Here is a 14,062-nt window from a genome sequence, read left to right as displayed (position 1 = left end):
GCTCTTAATCAAAAAATGTCAGTAGTGATATTTGAACAACCAACCTCAGGATTTGAAGTCCAAAGCCTTAATCTCTACCAGTGCAGGTAGAAAATTTCATAAGTCTACTACTTCAACACTAATGCTTATAAGATATGCTTTTCAAATGTAGCAAGTGCTTATTACAGATGTTCACATAATACTACAGATGGAAAGCTGGCAGATGAGATGACTTACTCAGATTCTCAAAGTGAATAGTAAGGACTGAAGTAACAACAACCAAGTCACACTAGCATGCCAATCTGAGATACAAAAGGTACAGCAATAACATATGGCAATTTAAAAAGACAGCTAACAGCAAATTAAGGCCACAACCTTTAGTGTTACTTAAAACCTATTTAGTACTTATTCAGATTTTTGGCTATTTAGCCTAACTGTTTCAGACATAAATTAAAAACTGGGAGAGAAATTCGAACAATGCTTAAGCAAACACGGTTATGAAGAATCACTCATGCACCTTCTATTAGTATGTTAATGCAAATGACATTGACTCAAACACATTTGACACAAAATACAACACAGTTTTTATTGTACATGCAGTAATAAGAACGTATGATCTTAAGGACTTTGACAAACAAGAAGGGGGTACTCAAACCATCAAGTGTATTTGGTTAGCTAATTTGTTCCAGCATCTCATCCAGATAATTATAAAAATTGTCGAGGCTAGTTTGCTCAACATTCCCATTACCTTAACTTGAAGAGATGCATCTTCAGTGCACTTTCCCATTAATTTCGACCGGCATCCTCAAGTTTGTGATTCACTATTTAATTGAAAGAACTATGCTGGATTAACTGTATGAATGCTTTTTAGGATTTGGAATACGTGGATCACGTCTCAATGCAGGTCCTTTTGCTCAAGACTGGGCAGGACACACTCATTAGTCCACAGAAACACTTGCTTGGCCTCCTCTGCATAGTTTCTAGTGCTACTTTTTATTAGCAAGATGATCAGAACATACAAACAGTATTTTAGATGCAGTCCCACTAACAAATTATACAATCTGAACATTCAATGGGCATATTGTTAATTTTTCTAAAACCTGTACGTAAGAGTCTATATAAAGTTCCTTTGTAGTTTGTTCCATGTCTATGTCAGCCTTAGTGTCACTACAGTAAACATTGTTGACATCCATCTATACAGATGTCTGTTATCTTCTAGTGTCAAAGCTAGAAATACTGTGAAGAGATGGAAATTAGCCAACAGGCGTAACCAGCAAAAGACTGAAACTGGTAAATAGCAAGCAGGGGTACCGGTAATCTACCTTGGCTACCTCTCAAGAATGAATGTTTGGGGAAAATACAAGTGAAAAAAAGTCATCCAAAGCAGGCATCTTCCTGAATCCTTGCAAGAAATTATGTGTTAGTTTTGGAACCTGACTGAAGAAAGAAAAAAGCGATGGATAGTACATGAAATAAATAAAAAGAGCAAATTAAAATATAGATATATGAATAGATATAAAGCAGAAGGGTGAGTCAGAAATGAAGAGCTTGTGATTTGCATATTTAACAAATACAGAAAAGTATGTATAGAAACTCTCATGGCTAACGTCAGCACATATGGATGAGAAGGTAGAAAAGAAGTACCAAGAAATGAATTTATTATCAAAGTATAGTGGTTAAATCTGAAGGAAAGCAGGTGCTAATGGAGAGAGAACGCTCACTGCTAGCAAACAGCAATGATTAGGACAAAACAAAAAACTGAATCTGGGTATATTATTTATTTTATATAACAAATGAGAGTTGGAAATAGACAACGATATAACACAGGCAAAACCTACACAAGTACTAAAAAGACTGATAAATGCATTGTGCTCTGTAGACAAATAAAGGTCAAGGTGAGCAAGAATTTATATAGAAATGTAAAACCAGGATACAAACTAAATATCATTTTTGACAGGAATAGGGTGAAGCAGTGTTGGCTATTGTTTCCTTTTTTCCATTTTACCCAAAAAGGTAATGGACTAAAAGCATAATGATCAAGACTGTATTCCATAGAAATGAACAACAATCGACTAAGTGTATGAACACAGAAGTTAAGAAGAGTGTCATTTAAGACAGAAATGCTGGGTTTATCATGATATGATTTAGAAACACTTTAAGAAAGAAAGAAAGGAAGACGTTTTTTGAAATGAAAATAATCAATTGGTAAAGCAAAATATGACCAGTCACCTTGAAACTTGTACTCCATTAAAAAATAAAACTTTGAAAACTATTCTGAGCCAGAAGAAAAAAACAGAGATAAGCTGGTTAGAAAAGCATTTGAGTATGAGTTAAAATGAAAGAGACATAACAGACAACAAAGGTTGTTTCGATAGAAAAACTAAAACAAATTCATATCTTGAACCTGCCTTTATATTGCTAATCTGACTGGAGATCCTATTCAGTCAATCTTTGTAGACACTGTTATAATCATCCAACTATGACATCTGTTGTGTACTATGTACATGTAGAGATGAGGAGATTTATATTTGGTGCCTCAAAATACATACAGTATGGATAAGAGCAATTCTTTCAGTATACAAAGAATAATTAAATTTGCCAAAACATATGCAAGTCTATAAATTAAAATGAATGAGTATCTTTCAAAAGATAGTTTTCCCCCAAAAAGTGATTGCTGTCCAAATAATGGTAATAAAGGGGATTTCCTTTTCTGTGTTAAAGAAATTCTGTTTTTTAATGTTGGTTTCTATTATTATTTATTACTAGAATTCCATCTTGGAAGAGTACAGGCTATATTTGAGTGTGCCTTCCATGTAACCAAAGTCAGAGTTGAATATTAGTGAAAAGATGCACAAACCATTAGCCACTACCACTAATTATTTTAGCATAAAAGCTTTTTATTTGCTCTCCTGAATATATGTGTTTACACTTTGGGACCATTACTACTCAACTGTATAGTTTGATTGCCAGAGGGATCTTTCAGAATTTTAAGATCTACAGGTGTTGCTCCCCCTTTTTCTTGTACCCATTTAGACCATTTTATGACACTAGAGACTGAATATTATGGTTTATTTTAATCTGCTTTAGCGGTTTGTCATCCATTTAAAAAATAAAAATACCAAATGTAGGCGTATTTTCAGTTGAAGCAAACTTCCTGCCAAGGACTACAAAATCTCTTGCTATTGCATAGCTGTGATGGATGTTGGAAGTGTGTGCATAATAACCCTTATAACAGATAAATGGATAGACTCCCCCAATGCCAATGTGTTTTGTTATATTTGGGAAAACTAAAGATGGGAACAGTGATAGGAGTCATTGGATAGTCTGATCGCTGTATGCAAAAAAATAACCATTGCAGTACTTCTGAGCACATTTTGTTGGAATAAGTCAGTGGCTAAAAGGGCTCGGGATAATATGCCATGATGAGGATTAGCAGTATTAGCTATGGTGGCCACTAGTGGGTCTAGGGTCATTCATCTAATATTTGTATTTATGAAATTAAATACAGCATATAATACTGCAGTGACATTTTGCTGTACTACATAAGTCATAAAGTAATCTGGTTACCTTAATACATATGGCCTACAGAAAAATTGTACTAGACTCTAATTAAAGTTTAGGGCAGCACTGTTTACTTTGGTACAAAATCTCCTTTTCCCCTTCATTTAAGTTTCTAGTCATTATAGCTATTTATTTATATGGCACTTGTATTTACTGGAAACGGCTTGTGTTTAGCACATAATACATTTTGGATTTTGCCCTTTAAATTTTAAGAGGCAATTTGTCAGCTCTTCGTGGTTTCTCTGTGATTTATGAAGAAGCACTAGGCTTTATTGTATGCTGTAAGAGTGCAGAAAATGTCTGAAGTAACTGCTGTCTAGGCATTAAACACAGTCAGTTGAATTTATGATCATTAATTACAGTTGTCTGAGACTATAACCATTGCATTCAGTTTAGCTTGTCATTACACACTGCTGTAAAACTGCTGCCAAACCAAGACGTCATGATGTCATGTTGCTTGAGTTCAGTAAGAAATTAGCTAATCCCTGACATGAGGTTTAGGTCTTTGATGGACTACAGGTCAATTAGTAAAGTCTTTAAAGATGATATTTAAACAGCCCAGTAATGGACTTATTTCACTATTTTTGTTAGTTTTTTCATTGACTTTACAGGATTATTAGTCTTTATTTATCACTGTTACTATAGCATGCGTATTTTAAACCATTAGAATTCTTGTATTCTTCTATATGTACTGTATATTAAAGGGTTTTCCTTATAAATATGTCAGTCAGGTAGCTACATTTAATCTGAAAAATATCCCATAGCAAGCAACCCTGTTTGCAAATGCCTACTTTCTAATATATATACAGTATATATATATATATATATATAATTTTTCTTATTCATTACTGCCAGTTTCAGTTGTGAAATATTAACTTTTTATTTTTTTAAAAGCAAGGACATAAGCACTCACTTCTTTCATCACAGCCGTTAAACGTAGGAGAGCAGTTGTTTGTCTCTCTGGCATCTGTGAATACTCAAACACTGTTGGTCAAGAGTGCTGCTGCACTTGGGGACTCACTGACCCTCAAAATATAGTGCTCAAATTTTTACAGGAAAGGCATGAGCCTTTCATTGGTATTACTGCACACATATTTTCAACACAGCATGTGCTCTGGGAAGAGTGACAACAAACACCATTCAGTTCAGAGGTAGCAGAGAGGGGAACAGGAAATCAAAGGTCCATATTTTGATTCCTTCTATAACAATTTAGCATTCATATGCTATGGGACAAATGGGAAATGCATCTACCTATATAAGTCTTTGAAAGCCAAACCTTTTCCTTAAGGCACACTTACTGACACTACAGCAAATAACATTCAGTGGCATATGAAACAAAGCTGCACTTTAGAGATTTATGAAATACTACAAAACTAAACAAGAAAATGACAAAATTGTGTTTCTCTGTAAGAGTGGATATTATAATAGCGAAATCAAAGTGAAATAGTGGACTCTCAACTTTTTCTGAGGTCTTCACAAGTGAGGAAGTGGATAACCTTCCAACGGTAAACGGGACTGCTAAGGAGGTTCTGAATGATTTAGGAAAAGTAGAGGGAGAAGTGCTGCTCAGATTAAATAGGCTGAAATCAAACAAATCACCATTACCAGATAATATTTACCCTCGAGATTTTAAGGAGCAAGTACATATATAAATCCATCCATCCATATTTTTAGGAAGTCACTGCGCAATGTGGAGATTCCGAAAGACTGGAAAATTACAAATAGTATCCCGTTAAAAATAAAAAGGGTGACAGGGCAGATCCAAGCAGCTAAATGCCAGTAAGCTTAATGGGCATCACAGGAAAATTAAAGAAATGAATTATTAAGGATAAGATTGAGGAGCACATGGCAAGTAGAGGAGTTATTCTGAACAGTCAGCATGGGATCAGAAGAGGGAGGTCATGTTTTACCAACATGCTGGAATTCTATGAGGACGCAACAAAATGATATGATCAAAGTGGAGCTTATGATATTAGTTATCTGGACTTTCAGAAAGCATTTGATAAGGTGCCACATGAGAGGTTGTGCATCAAACTAAAGGAAGTGGGAGTTCAGGGTGATGTTTTAGATGGGTGCAGAATTGGCTCAGACACAGGAAGCAGAGGGTGATGGTGCGAGGAACCTCATCAGAACTGGCCGATGTTAAGAGTGGTGTTCCACAGGGGTCAGTGCTAGGGCCGCTGCTATTTTTAAAATTTATAAATGATTTAGATAGGAATATAAGTAACAAGCTGGTTAAGTTTGCAGATGATACCAAGATAGGTGGATTAGCAGATAATTTGGAATCCGTTATATCATTACAGAAGGACTTGAATAGCATACAGGCTTGGGCAGATTTGTGGCAGATGAAATTTAATGTCAGTAAATGTAAAGTATTACACATAGGAAGTAAAAATGTTAGGTTTGAATACAAAATGGGAGGTCGGAAAATCGAGAGTACACCTTATGAGAAGGATTTAGGAGTTGAAGTGGACTCCACAATATCAAATTCCAGAAGCCATTAAGAAGGCTAACAGAATGTCAGGTTATATAGCGCCTTGATGTGTGGAGTACAAGACCAAGGAGGTTCTGCTCAAGCTTTATAATGTACTAGGGAGGCCTTATCTGGACTACTGTATGCAGTTTTGGTCTTTAGGGCTACAAAAAGGACATAACAGCATTAGAAAAAGTCCAGAGAAGAGCAAGTAGGCAGATTCCAGGGCTACAGGGGATGAATTATGAAGAAAGATTAAAAGAGTGCATATTTAAAAAATAATTTGCCTTTCCAGTTTAAGCAAAAGAAGAATTAAGAGGTGACATGATTGAAGTGTTGAAAACTATGAAGGGAATTAGTACAGTGGATCGAGAATGTAATTTTAAAATGAGTTCATCAAGATCATAGGGAACACAGGAAACCTAAGGGTAAATTTCATAGAAACATTTAGAAGGTTTTCTTTATACAGAGATTGATAGACACTTGGAATAAGCTACGAAGTAGTGGGGTAGACAGTAAGACTTTAGAGACTTTCAAAACTCGACTTGATGTTTTTTTAGAAGAATTAAGTGGGTAGGACTAGCAAGCTTTGTTGGGCTGAATGGCCTGTTCTCGTCTAGATTGTTCTAATGTCCTAACGTTCTAATAATAGTAGACAAATAAAGTTCTACCTATATGTATAATCCAAATCACATGTAGGAGGGTGGAACAAACTACAGTACTGAGACATGTAGTTGGAGCAGAAACCTTGACAATCTTTAAGAAGATTCTGGATAAGATAGTGGGATAGTTTAACCATTATCTAAACAAACATGCATAATGGATTGAATGCCACCCCTTGATTGTCAACCTTTGTGTTCCTAATGTGGACACCAACTTCTGATTGGCTTTGGAATCAATACTAATTTCAATCATCAATTGGGACAATTTTCTTATTGGGCAAGATTAGAAAGAATCAAGAAAGCAAAAATGTAATACAATCTAAGAAAATGGTAAAGAAAGTGACAACAAATAACCTAAACGATAAAAAAATGTTCTAGAAAACTAAATATAGAAAAATATTCCAAATGAAGCATAATAAATTTAAGTTGTGGGGGACTGAAATGAGTTGCAAAAAAAGGCATACAGGAACCAAAGAACAAGAACACTTGATGTTACTTTTTTATTTCTTTATGTAATCCCTGCCATTCAGCATCTGCTCTATCTGCTTTCTAGCTAATTTTCTGAGTCATGTAGAACAACAGAAACAAGGTAGGTCCAAACAGTCAGAAACATCCAAGTAGCTACTAAGTAAAGCCATCTGTCAGAATATGTGGTTGCCAAACCTAATTTAACCTTAGCAGTTTGTCTGCTTGTCTGACATTTTCACAAGAGTGCTTGTGTTTAGTACATTTGGAATCTTTTATTAGCATGATGTCTTCACATTCACTGTGCCTTTTAGAAAAATGATAGTTCAGTTTTGACAAACATTCAATTACAATAATTGTTGTCATAATAACATTCTTTTACTGGTATGATGGGTTCAGTGGCCGTGAGCTATTCAGTTTCTAAATACTAAAGGATCATTTTTAAACATTTTTATTTGTTTAAATGTTGATATGTTCAAAGTTGTGGAAAAACATAAGATAAAGTGTAGGTCAATTATATAAAGATATACTACAGCCTAAACTTTAAAAAAAGAGTAAAAAAAGTTAAATTCAATACATTATATATTCTTTTTGTTTCTAGCCTCAATGAACGAGCTCACCTGCTGACCCGTGTGTTTAAAAAAACATCTTCAAACCTGGCACGCGCCAACTCTGTCCAGCAGACGGTATCACGTAAGTGCACCAAATCATTTTCTTCCTAGGAATTAATAGCTGTGTTGGCATGTGTTTGTCCAGAAATAACAAAGACATTTTTGAATGTTGATAAAACATTGTCTACTGCGTATATAGTGTATATATTCTCATATTAAAATGACCCATGAACATGTATACTGTATATAGTGTATAATATAAATAGGTTGAAGAAACAGTAAAACAATATATTATTACTTTTTTCGATATGTAATTGATAATTGTTTGCAGAGTGATTGAAAAGGAGAAGCAATTTATGTCACTGACACTTAAATATAACTTCTACAAACAATTTATTGTGAATACAGCAGATTATTGGTCTAATCATATGTATGAAACATGGGAATAAGCAAATCCGTACACTAGAAGAATTCCACTTCTGATGCCTCCAGAAGATCTTGGGCATCACTTGGGAGGACAGGGTTTCCACACAGTAAAATTCTAGAATGTTTCTCAACGACTAGCATTGAGGCAATGCTGCTCAGCCATGTCTTCCGCTGGACTGTACACGTTAACCACATGAATAAGTCTTGATGGTCCTGTATGGTGAACTTGCTGAAGGATACCAACCTCAAGGTGGACCAAAGAAATGCTGGAAGAATTATCTGAAGCGCGATCTAAACACCTGCTCCATTCCACATTTGCAGCTTGAGACACTTGCTGGAGACCGCGTGCTTTGGAGACAGACAATAATTGAAGGAGTCCATCACTTTGAACAACAACGGACCCATCAACAAGAGGAGAAGAGAACAGCAAGATATTACCATCGAGACCAACCCACTGCAACTGGGGGGTGTGACGATGTGGGTTCAGCTCCACGTTCCCATTTGATATTTGGAAGCCCTTGAACCCAACACCGTCGATAATGTCACCAAGTGAGCTAAACAGTGAGACAACATTTGAGCAAGGGGATGGTTCAAAAAAGGTGCATAGTGCTTTTATTAAAAACAGTCCATCAAAAACAAAGTGTTCATAAAGTGCAGTGCTTCAAATTCTTCATTAAATAAATAGTTCAATAAATAATAAAGAAATTGGAGGTTAAAATACAAACAGTCCTTTAAAAACCAGAGGTTAAAACGTTTCTTACAGGAAGCAGTCTTCTAAAAGCAACAATAAGCCCGGTGCTTCTTCTGTGTTAGCGTCTCACCTGCTTATCCCACTTGGGCTTAGCAGCAGGCGAGACACTCTCTGCAGCTGCCCACTTCAACTCACACACACACACACACACGAGAGTGGAGACCTCCCGATCTCTGGCTTCGGTCTGGCACTCATCCCAGTCCCAAGACTTGGTTTCCACCAACGGCCAGGTCGCTCACGTTGGGGACTCCACCACCAAGCCTCGCGACTCCCGCTGCCTTTCCGGCTTTCTGTGGCCAGTCGCCTTCCCCTGGTCACTCCCGCTACCTGGTTGCTCAGCGGGAGCGACGTCAACTCAAACGCCTGGGTGTCAGCCTAACAACCAGCTTCCTTGCAGCTGCCCACAAGCGCTCGTTCGCTCGCTCAACACACACTCCGTGTCTCTCTCTCTCGCACCGACCTGCTTCCTCTCTCGCTCCCTGTAACCTCTGTCCTTTTCGTTTCATTTTTTATCGATCTTTTTTCTTGTTCTTTGTCGCCCAACCGACTCGTGCTTCTTTTAAACAGCGAGGGGCCATAGCAGCTGCAGCACAAATTCCAAAATTTCCAGTTTTGTTCAGTGTTAAAGTGTTAAATCATACTCCGCACAAGTAATAAACGTGATTCATGATAATGATTAAACACTCCAAAACAGCAAGATGTTCATGCATGTTTTAAACTCACTAAAAAAAACAGCCAATGAAGCTTTATGCTTGAAGTCCCAAGGGGAGACTAAAAAGTTCTGGCTGCAGTCACCCACCTGAGCAAAGGTTTGCCAGAATTGTTGCCCGGTCCGGTCCCAGTGGCTTGTTCAAACAACGCAGAAACCAACAAGCGGGTGCAAGCATGACAAGAATATCACACACTATAAAATAATGTATTTTATTTAAGAAAAAACTGCATTGACTATTATGTGGAAAATTTGAAAAAAATAAATTGTGATGAAAACTTGGGTGTTTTATAAACAATACATTAAATTATTGAGGTGATTTTACTATTTCTTTCATTTGTGCACATTAGCGTCATCTATTGGAAAATGAGGGGGGCATTACCCCACTTGCCCAAAATGCAGAGACACAATTGCTATGAGCCCAAATATTGGGAAAATATCATAGCATGGTCTCCCTGACATTTCTCATCCACAATGTATTTTTAATATTCTTTTTAATGGCTGAATCTAATCAAATAATGGAAAGCAAGAACTGGGATTAATAGATATAACTATTTACCATTTTAGTGCAAATCAAAGAAATAAAAGGCCAACTTGATATTATATGATAGTCAAGCTAGAATTTAGAGTGCAGAAATTGTTGAACCAGAAATGAATAATATATATATAATATATCAGAAATATTTTGTCTATGTACAAAAAAATACCCTTGAACTTCTCAACAAGCATGGATTTGCTGTGCTATCATGTAAATTGCATATGAAAAATTAAAAAAAAAATGACAATGATAGAAAGATCGTCATCCAGTAGCACAAATGCATGAAAGAATGACCAGTCTGTTTTACATCCTGTTTTTTCTAATATGACGCAATGTTATGTGTGATATTGCACGGCTTGGCTTTCAAGAAGCTTTAGATGCTGTACCCTTTGAAAGACTAATACATACAAGAGATGTGAGCGGACTTCAATGCTAGGTTGACAAATACAGAAAATAAATAGGTTTGGGGGGGAAGGGGTCTTTTTCCAAATTAGGCCATGACAAATGTGCCTTCCAACAGAGATTAATGCTGGGATTCAAGGCCAGTCAACAGGAAACACAAAAGTAATTATTTTTCAGAAATTAATAAGAGCACTTTTTACTGCAAACCACATGTTTTATTTCAGTAAAGTAACATAGTATATAATCAAGTAAGTAAAATGTGCAGAAATTATACAACTAATAATTTCAAACACATAACAAACTAGCATTTTTTCACAATGATAACTCTAGATAAGTGGATCAAGCTCCCTAGCAGTGCAGCTGAAAATAGCACCTTGGGTATCTTTAAATCAGGATTCATTTAGATGTTTTATGCACATCAGCACCGACGGGCCATTCTGCACTACGTAGTGTGTTCTCATCAAAACGTTTTCTTTTGCTCTGTAGTTTTTTTTCAATGGATTCCACTGAAACTGTACCCCCCTGCACTGTCCTGTACCCCATCTCTTTATGAATTATAATGGAAGTTAACTGATGAAAACCAAAACAAAATTTAAAAAAAAACCATAGAAAACTATACAGATGCCCAGGGAGCCTTCTGTCCTCCCAATCCCAAGTTTCCATCTGTTTGGGTCAGGGTGGCCAAAGCCTCTCTCTACACCATTAGTTACAAGACAATAAATATGTTTTTATGTAAAACCGCTTATCTTTCCCCACAAGCTATTTTAATGCTTTCATAGCATTACATTTTATGTTACATAATTGCTTGGTAAAGTAACACTAAAACGTCTTCCCCTTCTAGTTAATTATCATTTTTGAATCTTTTAATTATTATTTGTTTGAGTGCAGTTAATTGAATAAACTGAGGAGAGATACATTTTAAGTAAGACAGCATTTTTTGTAATCACATAAATAGGACACTGTTGTGGCCTATTAAATAAGTCGTTTTTTAAGGGCAGAACAATCCCTTGTTCTAACTTTAGTTCTTATATGCACAAAGGTCACCTAAACTAACACTGCGAAACCACAACATGGTTTTATTTTATTTTTCTTATGACCCTTTTTTTAGGATTTAGAACATAATAAAATTCAACTTCTGCCAGGCAACTGGCAATTGCACTGCTTGGTCTTAAATTAAATGATTATTGGAAGCTGGGTTGGCTTGCGGCAGATGGAAACATGCTTTATTTGGCATAAAATGGCAGCTGTCTGAGTTGGTGGTATGGGCTTTTACTTAATCTAATAAAATGAAATATTAAAAAAATAAACAATCCATAATACCGTGGTATGGCACAGTAATACTGACTGAAAGGATTTCTTACATTGAAGAGTACAGAAAACAACAAAATAAATATAACATAAAAAGAAAAATAACATACTGTATTTTTGATATCCATACAATATACAAATTGCTTATGAGGCTTGGTACAAGCCCTACAACATGTGTAAATATTTCTTACCTGTTTACCCTGGCACTGGACTATAACTTGGCCAGTTTCTCCTGCATCACTGCTGTAAGCAAATATCACTATGCCAGTTTGAATAGTTTACAACTATAATTTAGAAAAGTATAAACATACTTGGGTCAGTAATATGCACCCACATTATTTATGTGTAGAACTCTGAATAATCCTCTTTAGTGAACACAGAACTTTACAAATGAAATGTATTAGTCTAACCCTGCTTGGCTATGATGATGTGAAAGTTTGACAGAGCTAGTAACGATACCTTGCTGTTTTATTCTCTCATTAACACTAACAATGGCCTAATAGTTTTGTCTGTTTCCTTCCAGATGGATATGCCTTTTCCCAAGAGGAGCACGGTGTAGTTTCGCAGTCTCAAGTTGTCCGATCATATGACACAACCAGACAGAGATCTGAAATGGAATAACAAACCAATAAGCTTACCCGAGCATGAACTGCAGCAAGTTCATTTTGAATGGTTAGAATAAAATATGTTCAAGAAAGAAGAAAAGCATACAGAAATAAATGATGGCTTTTATTATTTTAGAAACTTATAAACGCCAAACAAAGACTAGATTGCCTACTTCTGTGGCCTTAGCCAAAATATGGAATCTTTATTAAACTTGTGACTCAAACCTGAGCTGGTTACTGATGTGATTGGATTGATTGACATTTAGTTTCCTGCTTAATCTTGTGATTACTTCAGAAAGATTTGTTCATTCTTTTGGTAGGAATGATTTCTTTAATTATTTTGAGTGAATATGCTAAAGTGAAAATTATTGAAATGAATGAATTCCTGCATATAAGATGTTATTCAATCTTATTGACTGGTGCTGCTTTTATTTGTTGTTATCAATGGTTAACTGTGTATTTACACTCACCACCTAAAAATAATTTTCATTTTTATGGTCAGAAAAATGCTAACAGCACAGAAGAATGAAAACACTGGGTATGCATGCAACAACTTAAAGAGGATGTGTCTCCTGTTTCTTGGGACACCATGTAGAGACACAGTAGATGAAAGTTAGCCATTCAACAGTGATAATGAAGATATCTCACTAATTAGTCAAACCCTAAAATGTAGCATGTTAGAGTCTTTTTACCAGCCTGTAATTTGAACGGTTGCTTTTGAATGTCAACATTTGGATACGCTGATTGCTATGTGGCATGATGTAACCTTAGAAATGACAGTAACTGACGTATGGAGTCAGTTTCTGGTGTTTCTGCCAGCTGACTGGTGTATAATTGAGGTCACAGTATAATGGTGGGGTGCATAAAGATTCATAGGAATAATGTAGAGGGCGAGCTCAAATTGCATATCTTATAATCCTAACACCTTTAAAGTGGTCCCCATGTTTCTGTGTAGCGCTGTCACATTGATTGTTTTTAAAATCCAGCTTTATTCAGTTTTTCAACAACACCAAAGAAATTACACGTCGTATAAACCCTCGAAAAAGACTGGAATTTTATATAAATGAAGTGCCACTAAAATTCAAAATGATGTTTTTCCTCAATGTGTTCTTGTTTACTAGAGGTCTAACCAAAAAGAAGTATAAGAAGGCCTTTAATGATTGCAAAAAAAAAAAAAAAAAGCAAAGCTACTAAAGTATTGCAGAAAGAGAAATGTGAGAGTAATAATCATATAAGTCGACCCAAACTGTAAAGGACTTTCAGATTGACAGTAAACAAAGAATAATGTTCGTCCAATTTACTTTGGCTTTAATACAGCGTGACGCTCTGTAGTTGTACTCACCAGCCTCCTATGGACATCAATTTCTAGCACAGGCACCTAAGCTCACAGTTCGAATCATTAAACTCTTCTGCAGTGTGCCAAGAATTTCTGAAAGAGGATCAGTCAAAGGAAGGTTATGTACTGTATAGTAGGGAACCTCTGAACTGAACATACTGGTTGTAAACATTTAACACGCTCAACAGATTTAAATATCCAGTTTCCATTTAACTGGGCAAAACTGTGTTTCTCTG

General features: G+C 35.9%; 1 protein-coding gene across 4 annotated transcripts in view; it reads left to right on the top strand.

Moving 5' to 3' along the window:
• The window catches only part of atp8a2 (ATPase phospholipid transporting 8A2), a 439,065-nt gene extending 426,346 nt beyond the window's left edge, over window positions 1-12,719 (top strand). For all 4 annotated transcript variants that reach the window (XM_039745478.1, XM_039745476.1, XM_039745479.1 and 1 more), the window contains 2 exons: window positions 7,742-7,833; window positions 12,409-12,719. In XM_039745478.1, the coding sequence (XP_039601412.1) occupies window positions 7,742-7,833; window positions 12,409-12,506 (190 nt within the window). In that variant the 3' untranslated portion in view covers window positions 12,507-12,719. The remainder of the gene's footprint in view (window positions 1-7,741; window positions 7,834-12,408) is intronic.
• The last annotated feature ends 1,343 nt before the right edge of the window (window positions 12,720-14,062 follow it).

The sequence above is a fragment of the Polypterus senegalus genome, chromosome 2 (assembly GCF_016835505.1).
Source record: "Polypterus senegalus isolate Bchr_013 chromosome 2, ASM1683550v1, whole genome shotgun sequence".
NCBI classification, from domain to species: Eukaryota; Metazoa; Chordata; class Cladistia; order Polypteriformes; family Polypteridae; genus Polypterus; species Polypterus senegalus.
The sequence above is the reverse complement of the archived record's forward strand: the minus strand, read 5'-3'. Positions and strand labels throughout refer to the sequence as shown.